Here is a 25,803-nt window from a genome sequence, read left to right on the forward strand (position 1 = left end):
GTGGAATAATTCCGCTCTGCTCTATTTAACTGTCTTAAAAGCATATGCCACCGGATGCTCCTGTCCGTTCACCATTTGCCCCAAAACACATCCTACTGTGCCATTTGAAGCGTCACATGATAAGATGAAGTCTTCTTCAAAATTCAGAAACACCAACACCGCACCAGAAACTAATCTCATCTTTAATTCATTGAAAGCTTCCCAACATTCCTCCGTCCACTGAAATTTAACCCCTTTCTTTAAAAGCTTTGTTGTTAATGGCTCAGCTAATTTAACAGAATCTTTTACAAATTTACGATAATATGAACATAACCCAATATACGATTGTAACTGCTTCATTGTATGTGGTGTTGCAAAATTTTTGAACCATCTCTGTTAACCGAGGATCGCTTTGAACCCCTTGTTCACTAATTACATGACCTAAATATTTGACCTGTGTCTGCACATAATTACATTTTTCTAAACTTAATAGTAACTGTGCCGACCTCAATCTTCTAAAGACTTCTCTAAAACGCGATACATGTTCTGGTGTATCCTTCGAAAATGCTATAATGTCATCTAGGTAAACCATACATGTCTTTTGTTTCAATCTGCTTAAACTCCCATCTAATAATCGCTGAGAAGTTGCCGGTGCGTTCTTCAACCGGAACGGCATACGTGTATACTGATAGTGTCCCCCAGGAACAGTAAAAGCTGTCTTTGCCCTATCCTCTGGCACTACTTCCAACTGATGGTATCCACTCCGTAAATCCATCGTCGTAAAATACTTACATTGGCCCAGATTGTCCAATGTGTCTGTGATGTTCGGAATTGGGTATGCGTCCGAAATGGTTTTCGCATTCAGAAACCTATAATCACAACAAAACCTATATTTCCTTGTACCATCCACTGACTTCTTAGGTACGAGAACTACATTGCTTGAATATGGAATAGCGCTATGCTCTATGATTCCATTCCGTAGTTGTAATTCTATAAACTCCTCTAGAAGCGGTTGCACATGACGTTCTATCCTATATGGTTTCCTAAACACGGGTGTATTATCTTCCGTTGATATGTAATGCTTTGTAATCGGTGTTGCTGGTAACCTACCCTCCGTTCTGAATAAATCGCTAAATGTCAATAATAATTCCTCCAACACGACTCTCTTGTCTCATTGCAAATGCTGTAATTTTCCCCTTAATTGCTTATGGCTTGTCTCTAAATCCTCCCTATCGAGGTTATCATCAAAAACCCCCACCATGGCCAATAACAACCCTTTCGACTTACAGGAACTCTATAATCTCCTTCCACATAACTTGCGTGAGCTAAACTCCTCATTACTTGAGAGTGGCTCCACCATATACAGCGTCTCCTTTGGTAAGTCTGTATTTATCGAAACCCAAACTACCTTCCCTTTACCTGCCGGTATGTTATCCTGCTGATTGACCTTTTATGAATCCATTCACAGTTTAGCTGGTGTCTCCTTCATGTGAAGTGTGCCTTGCGACGTTTGTCCATTTGCAACCATTTCCCCTATGCGAAACATTGTTCCTCCAAGTTCCACTGTTTGTTGCCAAAGATTTGTCTTCCCACAATGTTTGTCGAGGAAGTCCAGTCCGAGAATCACCGAATATCCCTCACCTACATGTGGCAACACCTCTACCTGCTCACTAAATTTAGTTCCTGCGATCATGAATTGAAGTACCATCGTATCCAATGACTCCACTTTATTATCTCCCACCCCACATAGCCTATAACGTGGTGGCTCAAGCCTTCTCCTGCTAACCAGGTCTAGACTAATAACAGACACGTGTACCCCTGTGTCAACCAGAAACCTTTGTTCCCTTCCGTTCACCAAGCCTAATAAGCAGCATTCCATCTGTACACCTGCAAGTGTATTACCTAATTTCACTCTGACTACTCTCTGACGGTTGAAGCAATCCCGTTCTTGTTTAATGGCTGCTGCTGTCGAGGTTCCCCCCTACTTTTGCTCCTGCAGTTCACTGCCCTGTGACCCATTTTTCCACATGAGTAATAACACAACTGCCGCTGACATTGCCTCCTAATGCACCCTACCTGGCCACAACCAAAACACTTAATTTCCGCTGCCAGGACTTTATGCTCCACCCTTTGCTTCGTCGCATAATCTACCTCCTCTAAGTATGTGGCAATCCTTAAAGCAACTGCAAGATCACTGGTATTCTCCAATTTCACCCGATGTGACATCTCCGGTGGTACTCCCCGCAAAAACATATCTAACACCCTGGTCCTGGCCTCTTGTAACAGCACTTTATTAGTTTCCCCATTCTGTGACAGTTCGAACATTTGTACATTCAGTTTTCGAATCCTGTCTGAGAAAACCTCCACAGTCTCATTTCTCCTCATAACTAATGCACTTAATTTTTCCTGAAAAAACCTGGTACTATTCTGTTTTTGGTACCTCAAGCTCTGAAAACGTCCCCACCTTGTTCAATGTTTCATCGTACAATATGTGCAACTTGGCAGCCCCTATCAAGCGTAACTTCGCCACCCTCAACATTGCAACATCTCACCACCCATTGGCCTCAACCATTGTGATAACGTCATTAAGGAATACTGACACATCCTTCATTGCTTTACCCGAAAAGGGGTTAATCAATGCTGCCGACTACCGGGGCAAACAGTCTGTGACACTCCACAACCTGTAATTTACTTTCACCCGACGTCCCTTCCCCTACTCGCAATGCTTCAAATCTCTATGCTAATTCTTTATATTTTTGTTTGTCACTTATCCTCGCCTCTGACAATACCCCAATTTGCCCTGTTAGAGTGCCTACAGCTTCCGCTGTAGTCACTGACCGTGTTTCCACCATTCTTGCTTATAGCTCCACAGTTGCCATTAATTTCACTCTGCTACTCCTTAAACTTAGTTCTCGTGGCGAATCATCGCCCATCTACATTCTGACCAATTGCGTACCAAATGACCAAATCTGTTACAAATAAAACAATTCTTTGGCACCCACTTTGTACATGGTAATCCGTGGCCTGACAGATTACAAAACTTACATTGCTTAGGCGCTGTGTTATCATGTCCCATATTTCCCCTGAATCCAGATAAATCTACAGGCCCCTTACAAAAGACACCTGTAAAAAGTCTATCCTAATTAACAAAAGAGTGACACACAAACCATAAGTGAAACATCACTCACCCATCCACATCGTGCTCGTGTCCAGGTGAACAGTGCCGCTTTCCTCCCTATACTGGTGTGGATGAACATCTGCCGAATGACAGGACGTAACAAGATATTCGTGACCACGCTTCACAAACGCAACCAGACACCTCAGCTACCCCTCTACACAGGCACACCTCAGCGGTACTTGCTGGACATAAGATGTGGGAGTGGGAATCTGGTACCAGTGTTGTAACCGGCACCACTTCTGACATCACTATTGTGGGGTCGGGAGATCGAACCCGAGACTTCAGATGACAGAGCTGAAGCTGGGACCTACTGCGCTGTATTTTGTCAGGAGGCCGAGCAAGTTCAAGAGCGTCAAGGGGCAGTGCAGAGTGATACAGTGGTATTCGGTAACATTTTTTTATTCCGATAATTTACAGTACCCAGTGGGTGAAGCGTAGTGTCGGCGTGCTGTCCGTGCGCTGTATCGCGAGTCTAGCCGGCTCAGCAGACACCTAATATGCCGACCCGCTGCTGCTGTCACTGAGGCCGCCCTCCTGGAAGTCGGCCCTGCTCTCCTAGTCGCCGCCCGCTGATGCTTTGCGACTTGCGCTGCTCCATTGCCCACGATTCCGGAGACTGCTACAGTCCCTGGACCTCGCCGCCCTCCACCCCATTTGGCTCGCTCTGTCCGACAGTGGGGCGAAGGTGGGTGTACTGGTCACCTGTGGCTCGAGGGCCACCGCTGTTCTCAGGACGGGACCAGACTCGAACCCGCGCCCTCCTGGATGCTGTACCGCAACTTGCCACTAGTGGTGCTTGCCAGATGGCAACACCCGCTGCCATCTCTGGCACTGTCGTAGCGCTGCTGTGCGTCCTGCAACGTTCGCCTCTCCCAGAGCCCAGTACGCCAGGTGGAAAGCGAATGTGGCCCGTTGACTCGAGTGGACCCGCTGCAGACCGCTGTCACTGCCCACCTTCAGGCAGACTGAGCTATCTCCTAGTTCCAGGCTGCCGGTCCATCCTGCTCCGGTGTTGTGTCCCCAGAGGCGGAATATAGCCCAAACAAGTACATAGAAACAAAAACAAGTTTATGCGGAATACTTGTAACAGTGCTGCCAGACTTGCCCCTATAAGCATAGACCAGCACAGGCCTGTTCCGACACTCGACTGACCTAGCACACTCTGTCCCAAGCTAAAATTGCCTCTCTATTTATGTTGGTTTCTCCCTCGCTTCTGACGTAGTGTCAGAAAGAGACAGAAACTGTGGCAGGGATAAATTCCCATACGTAAGCCACTTACAAATCGCCACTCTTGGCTCTGGCCTAGTGCCCCGCCTCATACATCGCAAGAACTTAAATCGACGCTAAAGTTTCCTGCCTCGTTGGTGCTCCACTCAAAACAAATCGTGCGTGCAATACCGCCATCGCAGCTCCGCGCCCGCTAGTGCCATGTTTATCTTGCATGGCCTACTGGCTGTCGACTGTTACCACACTCTGCCAGCGGCCCCAGATTTCATCACCCAAAAGTGCCTTTATTGAAGTTTGATAAGATTTCCCTTTCCCTTGATTAGCACTGACACTAGCGCAGCAGCCTGTAGGTGGCAGGAACTATGCAGGGATGAAGAGACTTGCAAAATATAGACTAGTGTCGAGGGCTTAAAGAATTCGTCGACATAGTCCGTATCGACTCAGGCAGGCTAGGAAAAAGTCTTACCTTCGTAGTCTCATATGTTATTAAATTTAGCACATGTTAAAATGAAGGACTAAGTAAGGAACACACATTTTTTTGGTTTCTCCAAGAAAATTTCAGCTCCGAGATACTGCCCTCCAAAGATGACACTGTGTATACCGTTTTGAAGATGTGAATTCTGGAAAAAAATTTTAAAATGGTGTATCTCTGGAACAGTTCTAGATGTTTTCTTTTTTTTTTATTTGAAAGGTAACTGCTTTATGATTACAAAGAAATCCTCCATTTGGACTTATCTGTCAAAGTTGTTTTACTGTAGCGTTCTGAACTTTTTAAAAATAATTTATGGATTTTTTTTTCTCGAAAATGCCAATCCATAAAATTAAGATTTTTTTTTCTGTTGATTAGTACCTTATAGTTCTACATTTTCTGAAAAGAAAAGCTTACACTTTTAGGTTGAACAGGTTTTATAGACAAATGAGATTTTTGCCACACATAAAAACTGTTTTGTTGCTACATTATCACGTTATAGGCTTACAAAAATCAAAACCTAGCCTTATTTAATATAATTTTGGATTTGAAAGATGAGTAATAGACTGATTTTTCAACCATTTTAAATGGTTCCAAAATATATGTGAAAGGCCGAAAGACTTAAAGGTTTCAATTTATACAACTTCTTTGCACTCTGTTTTGTACTGAAATTAGCCAGTCAATGAACTAAAAATTTGTTCCACTGCTTCAGTATCTTCCTTTGATATAGTGTGATGCCTTCCTGTTGAGCCAATATGAACTGGACTACTTGCAATTTTCAAAACATTGTGGACAGGAAGTGAGCACTGATGGCGTTGTTTCTGTCCTTCAGCTGGAAACCTATATCCAGCAGCTGGCCCATGTGGTATCATGAGGTTCACTACAATTTCGTTTAACTCATAATTGGTGCCTATAATCTCTGCAATCCACCAATCACAGTTATACATACATGCATAAACATCCCCCTTCTCAGGTTGTGACTCTGAATGTTATCCTGCTGTTCCTGAGGTGTAGGCTGAATGAACGAAATTTCTTCTTTCTTGCTCTTTAAAGTGCGTGCAATATGAGTTTTCCCATCACTTTGAGTCCAAAAATATGTCTTCTAAATTCCTTTCACAGGAGTTGTTTGTTTGCACCATTCTTCTTTTTTCTGCTCACGGAATTCTTCGATTTCCTCGTTGGACAAAATAATGTGTAATATTTCACGACTCTCATAAAATCCTCAGCATTTTGCATTGCAGTTGTATTTGGTCAGAAAAGGCCCCTTCCCGTGACCAGTAGCTCTGTATACGCGGTCAGTTGGCACAAACGACTTACTCAATTCAAACAGCTGGTAACAATTTTTAAAATGAATAGGGCAACCATCAGAAATAATGATGATCTTTTCTGCCCCTGTTTGCAGTTGAAGAATTTTGCACATTGTTAGCAAAGCTTGTGCTGAGTCATGTCATGTGTCATCACTTACAACTGAACACTTGTGATGTTGTTTTCAAAATATATCACTCTTGTAAAAATTTAAACCTAGTCATTACTCCAATGATACCCTTGTATTTCTTGTGAGAGAGTTACAGACCTGTTCTCAGCAAAATCACAGCAAAGCATTAAACATAGTCCTTCACCCTGTACACACCCTATCACATCTGCAATGTGTTGTTGTTATTGCAATTTCTTGAAATGCTGGTGTGTCACTGCTTTCACTAACCATTTACCAAGTACATCAAGGAAACTGTCAAAGGCAACAGTTTTCTTATTAGTTTATTTTCGTCCCATGTCGCATGTGTAATTTCTGCAGAGCTATTTGCTACATCTTCCAGGCCAAGTGTCTGTAAAGACAGTCCTCCCTTTCCAGGGCAGTCACCACATTCTTGAAACAGACAAGTCTCTCGCTTTATGTCACAGACTACTAATGACATCACACGCCCAAACAAGGGTCGTATGCCACACGCTCCAGTAAGTTCTTCAAAGTTACGACACAAAGTTCAAAATTGTCACAGTTCATGCACAACCAGACATCTGTAGGTGGGTGCGGAATTACTCACTTAGGTCGTAGTGCATAAAATTTTGATCTTCCAATACGTGAAGTTGTATAGTTGCTCTTATAAATTGCAAAAGTTTCTTTAATACTGCGAGTCACTTTCACAACTTTTTGACCTTCAGCTGTTACAGTAATAGTGTCTTTTTTGTTGGAGCTCTGGTGAGAACAGTCCCATTTATCTTCCAGATAAAATGACTGCGCTATTTGAACTTGAGCTGCTTCTACAGGATGACCATAATAGTGATGTGGCCTTCCAAAGACTCCTTTTTGCAGGCCTCACATTTCTTGATTTGTCTACCACGTACTTTGATACTGATGGAAAGTGGTTCAAAATTGTTTTCTTTGAAAATGCCTCTGGAATAATAGTTAAAACTTGTACCTTTTCACTGTGGGATGCACAGTAATCAACAGCTGAATTGAGATTTGTGAAAAATTCCTGGGAAGAGGTTCAAGAGTGCTTTGCTTCATTTTCTTCGGAAAATGGAATTTCTACTTTGAAATGTGTGGTTAGTTTTGCTGTAGTGTATTCATCCGTAGGTTTAGTAATTTCTCTGCACTTTCTTGATGCATAGAGCTTATTGATCGACTTCACTGACCATGGTTTCTTAACAGGATTAACACCTATCTCTGTAGTTGACTGATTGAGGATATTTAAATTCTTCCTCTGTTTATGCAAAATCTGCATCATCTGCACCATGGGAGGCTGCACCTTGTTCAGATACTATCATCGTTGTTATTGTGCCATACATTTAGAACACACAAAGTCGTCGCTGGAAATATCTTCACTTTGAAACAGGGCCTTAAAATGAGAACACTTATTCCCAACATGAAGAAAGTCCTTCCCCCTCCCCCCCCCCCCCCCCCCATTCTTTTCATATACATCACTCTGTTATGTATCTCTAAATAGTCAGCAGACTTCACCCTTCTGTGGTCCCAGTCAGAATACATTTCAAACAGTCCTTTCACTAAACACACTGCAACTGTGTCAACTGGCAAATTCCTCACGAAAACATAGAACTCACTGGATGGTCTCAGATTTCTTAGAAGCCTCTTCAGTAAACAAATTAGCACTGAACAACTACAATACAGCAACCTTCAATGAACAACCACAACAAAGAAAGTGACAAGAAACTACAACAAAGTGTAAGAAATATCTGCAACAATGAAAGAGAGTAGAAATACATGCAACAAAGAAAGTGATAAGAAATAACTGCAACAAAGACAATAGAAATAAACATTGTAACACATAAATTAGTAAGAAACAACTTCAGTGAAGACATACATTACCCTTGAAAGTAAAAAAAAATTTTTTTTAAAATAAAACCTGTCCAACTTAAAAGTGGAAGCTCTCCTTTACAGAGAATATAGTACTACATTGTACAAATCACCGGGAAAAAAATCTAACTTTTCTGGAGTGGCATTTTTGGAAAAATTTTTTTCCTGTAAATTATTGAACAAAATTCAGAAGGCAACAGTAAAAGAACTTCAGCAGATATGTCCAAACAGAGAGTACCATTGTAATAATGAAGGAATTATCTTTCAAGTAAAAAAAACCCTAACAGAATATCTAGAACTGGTACAGAGATACAGCATTTTAAAATTTTTTCCAAAATTCTCACCTTCAAAATAGTGCTCTCTGCGCCATCGTTTTAGGCCTGTATCTCGGGCAGGAATTTTTTTGGAGAAAATAAAACATACATGTTTCTTACTTTCTCCTATTATTTCTCGTTCGATCTGCCAGATACATTTTATAAAGAACAGATAAGATTAATATAAATCACAATAAACATTTGGAACTTACAATGTGGAAACAAATTGTATCAGTTATTACATTACAATTATGTCAGGGAAACTACATTATTACATTAAGTGGAACAAAAATCACATAGACCGAGCGAGGTGGCGCAGTGGTTAGACACTGGACTCGCATTCGGGAGGACGACGGTTCAATCCCGCGTCCGGCCATTCCGATTTAGGTTTTCCGTGATTTCCCTAAATCGCTCCAGGCAAATGCCGGGATGGTTCCTTTCAAAGGGCACGGCCTACTTCCATCCCCGTCCTTCCCTAATCCGATGAGACCGATGACCTCGCTGTCTGGTCTCCTTCCCCAAACCAACCAACCAACCAAAAATCACATAATTGAAGACAATTAATTACATAGTAACATTAAGATCATGGAGCCATTTCCTGGCATTTCAGAGAGCCGTCTCTGAAACCATGAATGTTACAAACCAGAAGATGGTCCATTTTCTGTACCTCGCCACAGTTACAACTTTCTCCTGAATTTTATCGTATGCTAAATTCAATAACATTCCAGACCATGAAAGTAACCCCCTGCCTGAAGTGATACGGATTATGCCAGTCTTTGAAATGAAGACAATAACACAAATGACAAGAGTGATGAACATCGATACTGTAAGAGGCAGATTGTCATAGATCCCCTCTGAAATAAATTCATGTGTGTTTGTGAGTGGAAGATGCATCTGAAAAATTCGGTTAATGGTTTTGAAAAATAAAGGAAACATAACGTACAAAGTAATCTCCATTAGCTACAACACACTACTGGCATAGGTTGTAAAGCTGTTGGAAACTGTGAGCAGACACTACTTGTGGAATTGCTTGAAGCACCAGGATACGAGACCTGGTGCTACCAGTGAGTTCGGCATTTTGCCTGCCTCCGAAAAACAGCCAGCTGACAAAATCTAATATTAAGACCATGTTGATCGACTTTTCTGAGGGCGAGGGCTCGATCCGTCGCAAATATCTACCCGTGGATCAAAATAATAAAATAAGAGAAATCAGAGCTTGCGTGTAAAAATTTAAGTGTTTGTTTTTTCAAGTTCTATTCGAGAATGGAACAGTAGAGAAATAGCTCTATGGTGGTCTGTCGAATCCTTTGCTTGACGCCTTATTGTGGATTGCAGAGTGATCGTGTGGATGCAGATGTGGAGCTAAGTTTGCTGACTGCCCAGGACCAGTGAAGGACGATTTGTTATTGCAGAAACTTGGAATTTACAAAATACCTCGCAAATGTGATGGGCTTACGTAGGCCGGACAATCCACATTGTGTAAGTACATTGCACTGAACACTGACAAGGTACTTTAGTTTTGCAATGAACTTATTCTGCTATTGCTAAACATTTTATCTCCAATGGGAATTCAATGGAGCATGACAAAATAATCATTTTGACCAAAGCAACATCTTTGTAGAACTCCATTACAGGGCTATTACAAATGATTGAAGCGATTTCATAAATTCACTGTAGCTCCGTTCATTGACATATTGTTACGACACACTACAGATACATAGAAAAACTCATAAAGTTTTGTTCGGCTGAAGCCGCACTTCAGGTTTCTGCCGCCAGAGCGCTCGAGAGCGCAGTGAGACAATATGGCGACAGGAGCCGAGAAAGCGTATGTCGTGCTTGAATTGGACTCACACCAGTCAGTCATAACAGTTCAACGACACTTCAGGACAAAGTTCAACAAAGATCCACCAACTGCTAACTCCATTCGGCGATGGTATGCGCAGTTTAAAGCTTCTGGATGCCTCTGTAAGGGGAAATCAACAGGTCGGCCTGCAGTGAGCGAAGAAACGGTTGAACGCGTGCGGGCAAGTTTCACGCGTAGCCCGCGGAAGTCGACGAATAAAGCAAGCAGGGAGCTAAACGAACCACAGCCGATGGTTTGGAAAATCTTACAGAAAAGGCTAAAGCAGAAGCCTTACCGTTTACAATTGCTACAAGCCCTGACACCCGATGACAAAGTCAAACGCTTTGAATTTTCGGCGCGGTTGCAACAGCTCATGGAAGAGGATGCGTTCAGTACGAAACTTGCTTTCAGTGATGAAGCAACATTTTTTCTTAATGGTGAAGTGAACAGACACAATGTGCGAATCTGGGCGGTAGAGAATCCTCACGCATTCGTGCAGCAAATTCGCAATTCACCAGAAGTTAACGTGTTTTGTGCAATCTCACGGTTTAAATTTTACGGCCCCTTTTTCTTCTGCGAAAAAAACGTTACAGGACACGTGTATCTGGACATGCTGGAAAATTGGGTCATGCCACAACTGGAGACCGACAGCGCCGACTTCATCTTTCAACAGGATGGTTCTCCACCGCAATTCCATCATGGCTTTTCTTAAACAGGAGATTGGAAAACCGATGGATCGGTCGTGGTGCAGATCATGATCAGCAATTCATGTCATGGCCTCCACGCTCTCCCGACTTAACCCCATGCGATTTCTTTCTGTGGGGTTATGTGAAAGATTCAGTGTTTAAACATCCTCTACCAAGAATCGTGCCAGAACTGCGAGCTCGCATCAACGATGCTTTCGAACTCATTGATGGGGACATGCTGCGCCCAGTGTGGGAGGAACTTGATTATCGGCTTGATGTCTGCCGAATCACTAAAGGGGCACATATCGAACCTTTGTGAATGCCTAAAAAAACGTTTTGAGTTTTTGTATGTGTGTGCAAAGCATTGTGAAAATCTCAAATAATAAAGTTACTGTAGAGCTGTGAAATCGCTTCAATCATTGGTAATAGCCCTGTACTAATGAATGCACGGAAATTTGCACGGTAGCAAATCTGACTAATTGTGATAGTGGGTACCAGATGGATAATGAGTGGAACACTATTGTTTCCACAATTTGTTCCAAATGAGGATGACAGAGTATTCCAATGACCACGGTGAGTGACTACCCTGATGCAGCTGAGTTCCTTAATTCCACGAGCGAGGGCAGGCCTCTGTCACTAAGATTTTACCCCTTGTGCAAAATACACACAGCTCACTAATACCCCCCCCCCCCCCCCCCCCCCCCCCCCCCCCCCCTCCTGCAGGTTCGGGGGTAAGAATAGGCCCGCGGTATTCCTGCCTGTCGTAAGAGGCGACTAAAAGGAGTCTCAAAACTTTCGGCCTTATGTGATGGTCCCCTGTTGGGTTTGACCTCCATCTCTCAAAATTTTTCCGAAGAGCGAGCCGATTGGGGAAGGCGCCTTACTTGGTGCATTGTGTCGATCTTGCGATCAGACCTTTCGCCAGCTTATTCGTCGCTGAATTGCAGTCCTGCCCACTCTCCATCTCTTGGGCATGACTATGGTCCTGCGTGCGGATTACACCTTGCACTGTGCGGTGCCTCTTTCTGCACTGACAGCGACCGTGGACCACATGTTACCTAACATCCAGCACGGTAGCCAGTCCGTTGTGGTGGGGCCGCCATGTACCCTGTTGGTTGTAGCCCCCTGACAACATAGGGATCGCTCTACTGATGCCTGCGCCGTTAACTCCCCACGTATGCCAAGGAGTAGATGCCTATCCTCCTGGGGTATCGGGACTCCCGGCAATGGCCATCCTGCCAGGTGGCTCTTGCTGTGGCTGGGTGGCGCCCGTGGGTAGGGCCCTTGGTCGGAGTAGGTGGCATCTTGGTGGATGACCCGCAATGAAGCGTGGTACATCATCTCTCGCTGGTGGCCAGCCGCCAGCAGTCTCTAAGCGTTCTCGGGCTCAATTTAACGCTCAGAAGTACGATCCGAAAACATTCCCCTCCCTGGCCACACTGTAGGAGGAACCTAAGTCTCAGGATGGCAGTAGCAGTTATTCGCCCCGATTCTTAGTTTGTACGAGAGCTGATGGGGAGTCTTTTCTCTCCACAAAGCCTCAGTTCTTCGTCGAGCATTGAGAGGACAAGTTGGGGAGGTGGAGGGCTTGTCCGAAATGCGCTCTGGGTCAGTCCTGATACAAACGGCATCCTCTGCCCAGTCACGACGGTTACTTGCTTGTGACAAGTTGGGGGATGTTGCCGTTACCATCACACCCCATAAGAGTTAAAATATGGCCCAGGGAGTTATTTACCATAAGGACCTTCTTTTGCAGTCTGGTGACGAGCTGCGCGCCAATTTAGAGCGCCGAGGTGTACATTTCGTCTGGTGCGTTCATCGGGGTCCGAAGGAAATTCAGATTGCTACCGGTGCCTTCATATTGGCCTTCGAGGGTGATACATTACCGGAAAAGGTCAAGGTGATGGTCTACCGATGTGATGTAAAGCCCTATATCCCTCCCCCAATGCGGTGCTTTAAGTGCTGGAAGTTCGGCCATATGTCTTCCCGCTGCACTTCCAGTGCCACATGCCGAGACTGCAGACGACCATCACATCCCAATACTCCATGTGCCCCGCCTCCCATCTGTGTCAACTGCGGGGAGCACCATTCACTTTGCTCGCCAGACTGCAGAATCTACCAGAAAGAACGCAAAATCATCGAATATAAGACCCTGGACCGACTGACCTATACTGAGGCCAAAAGGAAATACGACCTACTCCATCCTGTGAGAATGACATCTTCCTATGCCACTGCTACAACACCTGTGCTAGCCCCATCAGTTTCTCGAATTCTGGCCGGATCGATGAGTAGTACAACTTCTTCGGCTTCTCACGCTCGCAAAGGGTCCCTTGGGTCCCTCGCTTCCCAGGTTTCCACCAGCGGGAAGGCTGACGACCGACAGTGGCGTAAGTGCCCACAATCAGCTGGTCGTAGGGCTTCGCAATCCTCCTCCGTCCCAGAGACTGCATTGGTGAAGCCTTCCCAGCCAGTGAAATCCAAGGAGCAGCGTGAGAAACCCAAGAAGAAGAGCTCTAAGCCCAAGGAACTCGCGGTGGGAACCACCCCACCGCAACCTTCCAGCTCTGCGTCTGAGGACGAGGTGGAGATTCTGGCGTCTGCTGGGGACCTCGATCTCGCCGGTCCCTCAGACACCGTGGATAGCACTAGCACAGTTGCTCAATCAGAGGCAGCAGGTGACTCTGTGGTGTAATCTGGCTTCCCAGTCCCGGCACGCCTTTCTCAGCCATGGACAATATCATCCTCCAGTGGAACTGCAGCAGTTTCTTCCACCATCTAGCTGTGCTCCGACAACTTATTAGCCTTCCCCCTTTCTTCTGCATTGCTCTTAAGGAAACTTGGTTTCCAGCGATGCAAACCCCCGCCCTCCATGGCTATCGGGGTTGTTATAAAAACCGGGCTGCTTATGAAAGGGTGTCTGGTGGCGTCTGTGTCTATGTCCTTAACTCTCTTCGCAGCGAGTCTGTCCCTCTACAGACCCCTTTAGAGGCTGCCGCTGTTCGGGTGTGGATGCCACAGGCTGTTACAGTCTGCAGTCTTTACCTTCCACCGGATGGTGATGTCTCGCAGCATGTCCTGGCTGTGCTGATAGCCCAATTGCCGCCTCCTTTCTTGTTACTGGGTGACTTCAACGCCCATAACCCTCTGTGGGGTGGGTCAGTGGCAACAGGTCGAGGCGCCACCGTTGAGCATTTATTGGCGCAACTTGATCTTTCGCTTTTAAATGATGGTGCCTTCACACACTTCAGTGTGGCACATGGCACATACTCCGCCATTGACCTTTCGATCTGCAGCCCTAGCCTCTTACCTTCTGTCTGATGGAGTGTGCATGACGACCTGTGTGGTAGTGATCACTTTCCGATGTTTCTGTCACTGCCACGGCGTCACTCTTCTGGGCGCCCCTGCAGATGGGCTATGAATAAGGCTGACTGGGACTTGTTCTCCTCCATTGCCGCTATTGAGCCTCTCTTTAATGACGACATTGATGCGATGGTTCACTCAGTCACCATCAGCATCGTTACTGCCACAGAATCTGCTATTCCCCATTCTTCTGGGTCCCCTTGGCGGAGGACTGTGCCTTGGTAGTCGCCTGAGATCGCTGAAGCGATTAAAGATCGCTGGCGGGCACTCCAGCGTCACAAGCGACATCCCTCCATAGAACACCTCATCGCCTTCAAACGGCTGCGTGCGCAGGCCCGCTGCCTTACCCGCCAACGCAAGCAGGAGTGCTGGGAGCGGTATGTTTCCACCATTGGCATCCATGTCTCTCCATCTGGGCCAAGATTCGACGCCTCTATTGCTATCGAACTCCTGTCAGCGTCCCAGCGCTCTCACTGAATGGAGCAGTTTGTCCAGACTCCGACGTCATTGCAAACCGCTTGGCAGAGCATTTTGCTCTTAGTTCCACTTTGACGAATTACCCCCAGGCCTTCCGCTCCATTAAAGAGCGGATGGAACGTCGGAGCCTATCGTTTCGCACCCACCATCCAGAATCGTATAATGTTCCATTCAGTGAATGGGAATTTCGCAGTACCCTAGACACTTGCCCTTATACCGCTCCTGGGCCCGATCGCATCCACTGTCAGATGCTGAAATGCCTTCCACTGGACTGCCAGCGATGGCTCCTCGACCTTTACAACCGTCTATGGGTCGAGGGTGAGTTTCCGTCGCGATAGCGGGAAAGTATTGTTATCCCCATTCTGAAACCTGGCAAGAACCCTTTGGAGGTGGACAGCTACCGTCCCGTTAGCCTCACCAACGTTCTTTGCAAGTTGTTTGAACGGATGGTGAGCTGGCGCTTGAATTGGGTACTGGAGTCTCGGGGCCTTCTGGCTCCGTCTCAGGGTGGGTTCCGTAAAGGCCGCTCCTCCGCCGACAATCTGGTGAGCCTGGAGTCGGCCATCCGTACTGCCTTTGCCCGCCGTCAGCACCTGGTCGCTGTCTTTTTCGACATGCGGAAGGCGTACGATACGACATGGCGTCATCGTATCCTTTCTACGCTTCATGGATGGGGTCATCGGGGCCCTCTGCTAATCTTTATTCGAAATTTTCTGTTGTATCGTACCTTCCGCATGCAAGTCGCAACCTCCCATAGTTCCTCCAGAGTTCTGGAGAACGGTGTGCCACAGGGATCTGTTTTAAGTGTCTGCCTGTTTTTAATAGCCATTAACAGGCTGCTGCGGCAGTGGGAACGTCTGTCTCAGCGTCCTTGTATGCTGACGACTTCTGCCTTTACTACAGCTCTATTGGCATTGCAGCTGCTGAACGTCAGCTACAGGGCACTATCTGTAAGGCGTAGTCTTGGGCTGTAGCTCATGGGTTCCAGTTTTCGGCAGCCAAGACCTGCGTTCTGCATTTCTGCCGGCGACGCACTGTACACCCGGAGCCGTGGCTTTATCTTGACGGTGAACTCCTTGCAGTGGTGGAGTCACATCGGTTTTTGGGGGTGGTTTTTGATGCTAGGTTGACTTGGCTGCCTCATATTCGGCAGCTTAAACAGATGTGTTGGCGGCATCTAAATGCTCTGCGATGCTTGAGCCACGCCCACTGGGGCGCCGACCGATCTACCCTGTTACGGCTCTACCAGGCGTTATCCAGTCGCGTCTGGATTATGGGAGCCTGGCTTATGGCTCAGCATCCCCATCTGCGTTGCGGGTGCTGGACCCAATCCTCCACAGCGGGATACGCCTTGCAACTGGTGGACAGGATACTTGTGGAGGCGGGTGTCCCTCCACTGTGGTTACAGTGCCAACGTTTGCTGGCCGCTTATGCTGCCCATGTTTTCAGCTTGCTCGGGCATCCTAACTATCGTCTACTATTCCCACAGTCGCATCGTCCATCTTCCAGAACGTCGGCCCAGGGCTGGATGTACGATCGCGGTCCGCGTCCGAGAGCTTCTCTCCGGGCTTGGGGCTTTACCTCTTCCGCCTCCTTTCCGGGCACGTCAGCGTACACCCCCGTAGTGTGTGCCTTGCCCTCGCCTTCAGCTGGAATTGGCACAGCGCCCGAAGGACTCAGTCCCTCCGGAGGCCTTCCACCGCCGCTTTCTTTCCATCCTCGCAACGTATCAGGGCTCTGGCAGTGTTTACACTGACGGCTCGATGGTTGCTGGTCGTGTCGGTTATGCGCTAATTCTAGGGGACCATTCCGAACAATGTTCATTGCTGGCTGGCTGCCGCAGTTTACACTGCTGAGCTGGTCGCCATCTTTCGTACCCTAGAGTATATCCGCTCCTGCTCAGGTGAGTCCTTCGTGGTCTGTAGCGATTCCCTGAGCGGTTTACGAGCTCTCGACCAGTGTTTCCCTCGTTCTCGTCTGGTGATGGCTATCCAGGAGTCCCTGCATACTCTTGCCCGTTGCGGCTCCTCTGTGGTCTTTGTGTGGACCCCAAGCCATGTTGGGATACTCGGCAATGAAAATGTTGAACGCCAAGCAAAAGAGGCCACCAGTGCAACATCTCTGGAGATTGGCCTCCCGGTGACTGATTTGCGGGCACTCTTATGCCGCAAAATTTTCAACCTATGGGACACTGAATGGCGCAGCCTGCCCATGCCAAACAAACTTTGCCCTATCAAGGTGACGACGACTGTGTGGCGGTCGTCCCTTCGGGTCTCCCGCCAGGAGTCTGTTGTCCTCTGTTGGCTGCGCATTGGGCACACTCGGCTGACTCCCGGCCACTTATTGCACCGTGAGGACCCACCTCTATGTCGATGCGGCTCCGTTTTATCTGTGGTCCACATTTTGTTGGAGTGTCGCCTTTTAGCTGTGCTCAGGCAGACGTTAGCGCTGCCTGATACACTCCCTGCCCTTTTAACTGATGACCCTGTTATGGCTGGCTTAGTTTTGCGTTTTATTCGGGCAGGGGGTTTTTATCATTTAATCTGAGTGTTTCTGTTTTTTAGTGTTGATTCTGGCTTTTGGCCTCCGATTTTAAACTGAGTTTTTAATGTGTTCTCGGTGGTTGGCTTTTCCTTTTTTATCTCTATGGTCGACCAACCACCTCTACACTCTGTGTGATTTTAATTTGCTTCGTCTGATCTGTCTGAGTCTTTCTTGTCCTGTGTCGTCTGCCGTGTTTCCTGTTGTTTGTTTTTTATTCTCTTTGGGTGGTTTTAGTTTTTTTGGAACAAGGGACTGATGACTGTAGCTGTCTGGTCCCTTTAATCTCCCAAACCAACCAACCAACCTCACTAATAAATCGTAGGACAGCGAATTCTGTAGCCGTTGAGGGCTTACCCGAAGGTGACTGTAAGGTGTCCAGTCAAACTCTCGTGGACTCTATTAAATGACGACTAGTTGCAGACTCGAAATTTCTTTCAACGTAACCTCACCCATAATTACGTCTTTATTGCAGTCGTCACTTACCAACAAGTCCTTTGTACAGCCAAGAGCACTCGCTTGACTGTCATCTGGCAAATTACTTGTGAGCCATCTAGCAGTATCCTTCCTAGCCACCAAGAATCCCAAACCCGTCTCCCATTCGTGATATTTTCATGAACCGAACTGAGGGTGAGGAAGGTGGCTTGTTGAGCTGAGGAGGAGGAGGAGGAGGAGGAGGAGGACTAGGTGAGGCAAATGGGGGGAACACGTGTTGGTGTTGAGGTTCTGGCGGTTTTCATATGGGAGTCTTCATCTGTGAAAACCAGACAGTAATTGTGGGCCTCTTATTCAAGGGTGTGCTGAAAAGTAATGCCTCTGCTTTTTTTATGTGAAGATTCTCGAAGTTTTTTAAATAAAACAAACTGCATTAACATCCTACACCTTTATTCTTAATGTCCACATCTTTATTTCTCAACATAGTCATCCTGGCGACAAATGCATTTCTCTCAATGGGACACCATTACTGTAGAATGTTTGAATTTGTTGACAGAGTCACAAACTCATCTCTGCTCACCCTGCTTCATCATTATGAAAGTGAAGCCCTTGAAGGTGTTTTTTAAGTTTTAGAAACAGATGAAAATCTAATGGAGTCAAGTTCGGACTCTACAGAGCGCGATTGATGACAGTGAACCTGAGATGTCAGATCGTTGCAGATGTCACAGCTATGATGTGCGGTCCGGCATCGTCGTGTTGAAGGAGAGGATTCTCTGTGCGTGAACAAACTCTTCTAATTTGTGGTTTCAGTTTCTAATGCACTGACATAGTTATGTTGCACGCTACAATTTGGAGCCCTGTGAGTGCAGAGGATTGCAGATTGCTTAGCTAAGCAGGAAAGTCAACTGAGTGATATGCATGACATGTAACACCTCAATCAGTATTGGAAACAGAATAAAAAATTTGGGGGCATTACTTTTCAGCATGTCCTTGTAGTAAAATGTCGTTCATCCTTTTGTGCAATTGGTAATCTCTTTTCATAGATACAGATTTAATTTATTTAAAACAGTTCTGGTTGTGTAGTGACATGTTCCTTGATGTGTTATGTTCTTTTCTTGGTAATACATGCGGTAGTAAATGATGATTCCTAGGTTGAAGTAAAGAGCACTTTATTCACGGCACAAGTTTACAAATAAGTTGGTTCTAATAACACGTGAAAGATCATTTGTGATCTCGTGAGAATAATAGAAACAAAGTTGACTAACCTGGTACCAATTTTGAGGGAAGCAGAGTGCCTTGTAGAGCACCATCCGTGTGTGGAATAACTTGAAGGAGTGTGGAGATGCTGCAGTGTAGGGCAGGACATCATGGTTGGTGTGGGTGGGTTCTGATTGATGGGCTATGAGGTGTAGCTGTCACCTGGCCTGGAACTGCATCAGTAGTTAAATGCTCCACCCTCACCCTCCTGCTGGTGAACGCACTTTGCCTTAAGTATCCAGCAGGCAGAATTACGTACACGACCTCATGTCATGTGGATAGCACTTGTGCCTTCAGTAGCAACACTGCCAGTTTTCTGATGATGCACGTGCTGCTCAGAAGTGTGGCTGATGTCCCCTGGTGGTGCGTGTTACAAGTGGAGTATTAACAGAGTGTTTATACACAGGATTGTGAGATGCCTGTGTGCTGAGGGTAGGCAAACCTGCAGTATTAAGATGACATGCTGGCAGCACGTGTTGTCGGCCTTGGCCCAATATATGGCACACCTCTCCCTATGAGGAGGAGACGGTGAAGCTAACGTGGTGATGAACACGGATTATGCAAGATGGAATGAAAATCATTTAATAAACAATGTATTTAATGTAAGAAAAATTGATTAGCTCTGTTTTAACTAAAATATTATTATCTATTTTGAAAGTACTGTTCGTAAATAACTGTATGTTGTGGTTCAGTGGTAGAGTGCCAGGTTACAGATTGAGAGGCCTCAAGCTCCATCTCTTTCTTTCTAGGATTTTTATTCATCACTTTGTAATTTTTTCACCTGTGGCAATGTTAATGCGAAAAGAGCTGAGCTGTGTCGTACTTCAGATACCACATTAAGTTGTAGGTCTCCCTGTACCTGGCTGGGTAAGTCGTGTTTAACATCAGAGTAAGGCCACGGTGGACCACATCCAGTTGGACAGTGCCTAGCAAAGAAATGTGATTTTCAAACTGTTCTTTGGGTTTATGACCTCTTTACTTTCTTACTGTCTTAGACACTATGATGATTATGTTGTGAGGTTCTCAAAAATTTCACGAGATTTATAAAGTTATTTTAACCTTCTGTCAGGCGCAGCTGTTCAAATTGATACATATCGATATTTGCTGTAAATTATTTGTCGGCAATTGGCAGCACTGGTGCCTTTTCACTACTAGCTTCCCTTCTCTGAACACTTTCCATTGTCGTATGCTTCAGTATCAAAGCAACTGCTGTGTTGTCGAGGTATTTGCCGATTGCTCAGTTTGATGCACCGCACCCTTTCCCGTTACATTTCAACAGGTAATTTCTTTGATTATCGACATAACTTAGTAAGTAGTGGAAAGCTAATTTAGAATGTAAAATGCACTTAAATTCTTTTTGGAGCATTTAGTTGTCTTTTACAGTCGTCTGAATGTCAAGTATCAAATAGATACACTGCGCCTGATTGCGTTTTTTATAGGAATTTTATGACTTTAGGTGGGATATACTTCATGATGGCAGGCTACAGCAAGACATATAACCTTCTTGACCCAAATCATGTTGCAGAAATCCAAAAGATGCTATTCGAAGAGTATAATAATGAATTTCGAGAGAATTTTGAAGACGAAGTGGACACAGATGTTGAAGACAGTTGAAGTCCGACCTGAAGAAACAGAAACAGAGGAAGACGACAGTGAAGATGATGAGGAAGTACTTGAGGAAAACGGCCATTAGTATTTTCGAAGGCACAAAGAGAAAAAATGGATTAAAGTTCCACCATCACAGAGAGTACGATTCAGGGCTCTCAATATTATTCGGAAGTTACCTGGACCTATAGGTGCGGCACATAGTTTTGTGTACAAATCAGTATACTGAGAGTGTCAAAGCTTCATTGCAGCATGAGAGAGACGTAAAACAAATAGACATTATTGAATTGAAAGCCTTCATCCGTCTCTTATTTTCAGCTGGAGTAAACAAAAGTGAGAGACAAAGCTTAGAGGAGCTGTGGGGAACCGATGGCGGTGGCAATGAGAAATTTTGCTTCGTAATGAACATAAAACGTTTCAAATTCACTATGCGGTGTCTTACATTTGACAATTGTGCAACTCGCGATGAAAGGAGACGATTAGACAAGATAACAGCGATTCGGGAAACATTTTCTATATTTGTGCAGAACTGCCAAAAATCCTATACCCTCAGAGAAAATGTTACAGTAAATGAGAAACTGGAAGGATTCTGTGGAAGGTGCAGTTTTCACCCACATATACCTAGCAAACCAAACAAATATGGGATTAAGATATATGCTCTTGTGGATTCCCAAGTATTTTACCTGTATAATTTGGAAATATATGCTGGGTTGCAACCAGAAGGATTATATCACTTAAGCAGTAAATCTTCCGATGTTGTTCTGTGACTGTGTGAACCTATTTATCAGTCAGGTCGAAATGTGACTGCAGACAACTGGTGTACTAGTATTGGCTTGGTAGAAGAGTCACGAAGGAAAAATCTTTCTTTTGTTGTAACTATGAAGAAAAAGCAGTGCGAGAATCCTCCGGAGTTTGCTACCAGTAAAGGAAGGGGTGCAACAGTTCACTTTGGCTCATTTCCTATGTTCCTAGAAAGGGGAAGTGTGTGATCCTAGCATCAAGTTCGTGTGACGATAATTCAGTAGATGCTGACACTGGAGATCAACTAAAGCCGTCAATTGTAGCATCTTATAATAGCACCAAAGGTGGAGTTCACACTACGGATAAGTTGACCTCTTTGTACAGTGTTGCAAGAAACGTGTGCCGTTGGCCCGTGGTTATATTTTTTTCAGTGATCAATATGAGTGGAATCAATCACAAGTAATCTATTGTGGTATCAATGAGAATTGTCAGAAGAAAACGATTCCTGAAACAACTCGTCCATTAGTTCTACCTCACTTAGAAGAAGTTTGGATGACACAGGAGTTCACAGGGATCTTTAACTGAGGCTATAACATTTTAGGCCAACGTGTGAAGATGAACCAGAAGACGAAAGTAGAAAAACAAGAAAAAACAAGTGCAAGCAAGAGGAAAAGGTGTAATTCCTGAACAGTAAAGAAAAGATTGAGAAAATTTGTTGCAAAACGTGCCAAAAGCCAATCTGCTTGATGGACATTGAACCTTTTTGTTTGACTGGTAAAATTCTTCATAGTCCACAGTCGAAAAGTGATGATGATACAACTGAATAAGTAATGTTACCATTGTTGTTGTGCTATAATGCCATCTTTGCCGTTCTGTAAAGATATTTGATATTTATACTAAGTTTAATTAGTGAAATGTAATAAAGAAGTAAGTGAAAAAAAGGCAATGTTATCATTTGTTATACCACAATCCAACACTGACGAAAAGAAATCTGAATGAATAACATTTCTATTCCTGTTGTGCTCTTATGTTTTCTTTGTCTTTCTTTAAAGATATTTTTAATTTACTGTGTGTTTTGTTAATGAAATTTAATAAATACTTACATGAATAAGCAATACGATCAATTTGATACACCGTGCCCCATCTCGTTGTGAAAAACACTGCGCCCGACAGATGGTTAATAAAGTGTTTTGCGGTAGTACTTCACTCTTTTATATGATACATGCAGATGGGTGACTGCCTTACACAGGCACTCTGCTGCCAATGTTGACATTTGAGCATGTCTTACTTGTAGGTTCCAGTTTTGTTCTGATCGACTACCTGTAATCATATGTTTTTGTTTGATCTAAAAATCTCTGTTTATTCTACCAAACAAGTTTGCAGAATACACTTGATACATCTGTGGAGACTGTTTGCCCCCCCCCGCCCCCGCCCCCCCCTACATTGTGGGACATTCCATTCGTTTCTGGATTTCAATCACTGGGCCACAGTTCCTCGTGCCAACAACTTGACAGCTTTGCTGAGACTGTAAATGATGCTAACTGTATTTTCCATTGAATCATATACTCCCAAATAAAAACAACTAAATGCTGGGTGTGCTACTAGCTACGTGGGCAATTGAAGGGGATATAAACAGATCACACTAAGGCTACACACTTTGTTGGAAGAAATTGAGCTTGTTCCACCAAGTCTAAAAAAGTAGCAGACACAAAATATTACAGTGCTCTACATGACGTTACCTACTGAACATAATCTATAATCCTATTCATTGCACAGCATTTATCAAAGGACAAAAATAAAGTGAGAAACAGGGTAACACGGCACATAGATTCGTCGACCATATATTGTTTACTGTAGGTGTCGGATGTACGTGTTAATGATAGCAATGTGCCAGAGTGATCTGGATTGTGTATAACAGCGTGTGAGATTTTTGTGGGTCCAGAAGAAGTTAAAGCTGAGGCAATATGAGATCACATGGATTCCGTGTGTGACGTATTGCTAAGAGTTGGAGGTTTTTGTTTGAGCATTGCCGCAGAAGCATCTTTCCCATTAATATTTGAAACATTTTTCTTTTAATTTTTCAGGGCATTACAAGGTTATTGCTTACAAAAATTCCATTTTATAAGGATGTCGTGTTAATGTCCTTTGATTGTGAAAAGTGTGGATTCCAGAACAATGAAATTCAGTCGGGTGGTAAAGTTGCAGAAACTGGTGTAAAAATTGTGTTGAAAATCAGTACTCAGAGAGATTTAAATCGGCAAGTTGTGAAGTCGGATTATACTTCGGTAGAAATTCCGGAAGTCGAATTTGAAATTCCAGCTCAGTCACAGAAAGGAGGTTAGTATTATTTTTTTCTCATTTGTCTACATCTAAAGTTGTTGGCTATTGTGTATTAAGCTCTATTTGAAGTCATTGTTTTCATTACTGCTAATAAATTTGTTTACATATCTCAATACTCATAAAAATATGCATAGGAGTTTAAATAAATAAATGTTTCACCCAGTTTTGACTACCACTTGATAACCTGTAGATTTCTCTTGACTTTTTTCTGTTTTACGTGTATTGTTCCCTTTTCATACATAAAATATAAAATAACAATAAAAATAATCAATTTTTGAAGATATTAGTAATTGGATAGATAAAAAATCTGCTCACCGAGCAGTGGCAAGAGAACATACCAATAAAATGTATAACAGTTTGCTAGCTTCTGGAGCCAGTGGCTCCTTCCTCTGGCAGAATGGTTTTAGGAGAAGGAAGAGCATTGAAGGAAAAGGGCTGGTGAGGTTTAGAAAAAGGGGTAGAGATTGGAAAAGTCGCCCAGAACCCCAAGTCCGAGGAGACTTACTGTCTGACCTCCACACCTTTTCCTAAACCTCACTGGTCCTTTTCTTTCAACCGTCTTGCTTTCCATTCACCCCTTGTGCCAGAAGAAGGAGCCACTGGCTCCAAGAGCTAGCAACCTGTAATACCTTTTATTTGTGTGTTCTCCTGCCACCACTTGGTGAGTAGATTTTTTTTATCTATCCAGTTACTTGTAAAATAGAAAATATGGTTTTTTTTCATAATTATATTTCATTGTCTCCTAGTGGCACTATTATTGCTGCATTTTTCTACCTTGATTTTAGCTTGGTTTTTACTTGTACCTAGCCATGTTACTTGTCGAGCATTCCTTTTTTTCCACTGTGTGTTGACAATGCAGTGGTTTATTGCTAGCTATTGACATATAGCTCTCGGATTAAAATTTCAACCTGTTATGGAAGTGTTTTGCAGTGGATAGGTTACAAAAAGGAAGTTGAACATGTACCCCCCCTCCCCCCCTCTCCATTCCTCACCCTCTCCCATATGTTCTCCCTCCTCACCTCAGAATAGGAGTATGGGGACAGGGGGACAGAGAAAGCTTTTCCAAGAGAGTTTGAGAGGGGAAGCCCTTTTCTTCCTGCCTCTTCAATTCGCTAATCCTCTATCTATTTCACTTTTTAAATTTCTCCACCCTGCCTACTTGATTAAGGGACCTAATATTCCACACTCTAACTTTTTTTTATGATGAATACATCCTTCTGTGTAGTTCCTCGCCAGAGATTTGAATAGTGAACTGTTTTACCCTGGAATTTTTTTACCCTAGAGCATGCCTTGCTCATTGAGCTGTACAGTTGAGCTGTTTGTCCATGGGAAAAGTAATGTGGATAAAGTTATGAAGCCAGATTTGGTCCATCGTCTAGACTGTTATGCCTGCAACTGCTGAAAAGGTTGCTACAACCCCTCTGTTGTAGCTGTACCTACAAAGCAGCTATCTGTATTGTTCAGGCACGCATTGTGTTAAGTTTCTTTGCCTTTGCTTGTGGGCATGGGGGATGAGAATATATAGAGCAAATAATTGAACGTAACGGGTATATGCAATACTTTTCAAATGAAGTTGGCACTCTAAACTAGACGAAAGTTTGGTCTATACAGTGCCTTTGATCTATAGATAGTATTTGTGACAATGGCTGTGCGAAACATAAAATTTTATTTGCCGATGACCCAAGCGGCACACTGCAGTGCCAGCGGGGAGGAAGGGAGCTTTTGTGCCATCATTCGTAACAGGTGCTCTGAGGCCAAATTCACTGTGTGGAGACAGTTTCATACTGTGTGGGTCAATGCTACCTTCCCCATTTGCAGTGCACGGTTTTGTAGTGATCTCTGTGGGATACTTAACAGACATACCTTTTAGACAGTATTTGTCACTGTGGCAACCGTGGGTGGCCACTATTTCATTGATTGTGACTCTTCTTTCTATGCTAATTCGTAATTGCGCTCTTTGTCTCCGTTGCCCCAAACCTTTCTTTACTTGTCACTCTGTCCTTACTATCACTGGACTGAAGCTCTGGCGTGCTTTCTTCGA

At 44.4% G+C, this 25,803-nt stretch overlaps 1 protein-coding gene across 2 annotated transcripts in view; it reads left to right on the top strand.

Annotated features, from left to right (window-relative positions):
- The window catches only part of LOC124620204 (zinc finger protein ZPR1-like), a 68,486-nt gene that overhangs the window by 14,701 nt on the left and 27,982 nt on the right, over positions 1-25,803 (top strand). The window contains exons 2-3 of one of the 2 annotated variants that reach the window (XM_047146882.1): positions 9,813-9,956; positions 23,507-23,759. In XM_047146882.1, the coding sequence (XP_047002838.1) occupies positions 9,924-9,956; positions 23,507-23,759 (286 nt within the window). In that variant the 5' untranslated portion in view covers positions 9,813-9,923. The remainder of the gene's footprint in view (positions 1-9,812; positions 9,957-23,506; positions 23,760-25,803) is intronic. The other variant, XM_047146874.1, reaches the window with a different exon arrangement.

Source organism: Schistocerca americana, chromosome 1, assembly GCF_021461395.2.
Source record: "Schistocerca americana isolate TAMUIC-IGC-003095 chromosome 1, iqSchAmer2.1, whole genome shotgun sequence".
Taxonomy (NCBI): domain Eukaryota; kingdom Metazoa; phylum Arthropoda; class Insecta; order Orthoptera; family Acrididae; genus Schistocerca; species Schistocerca americana.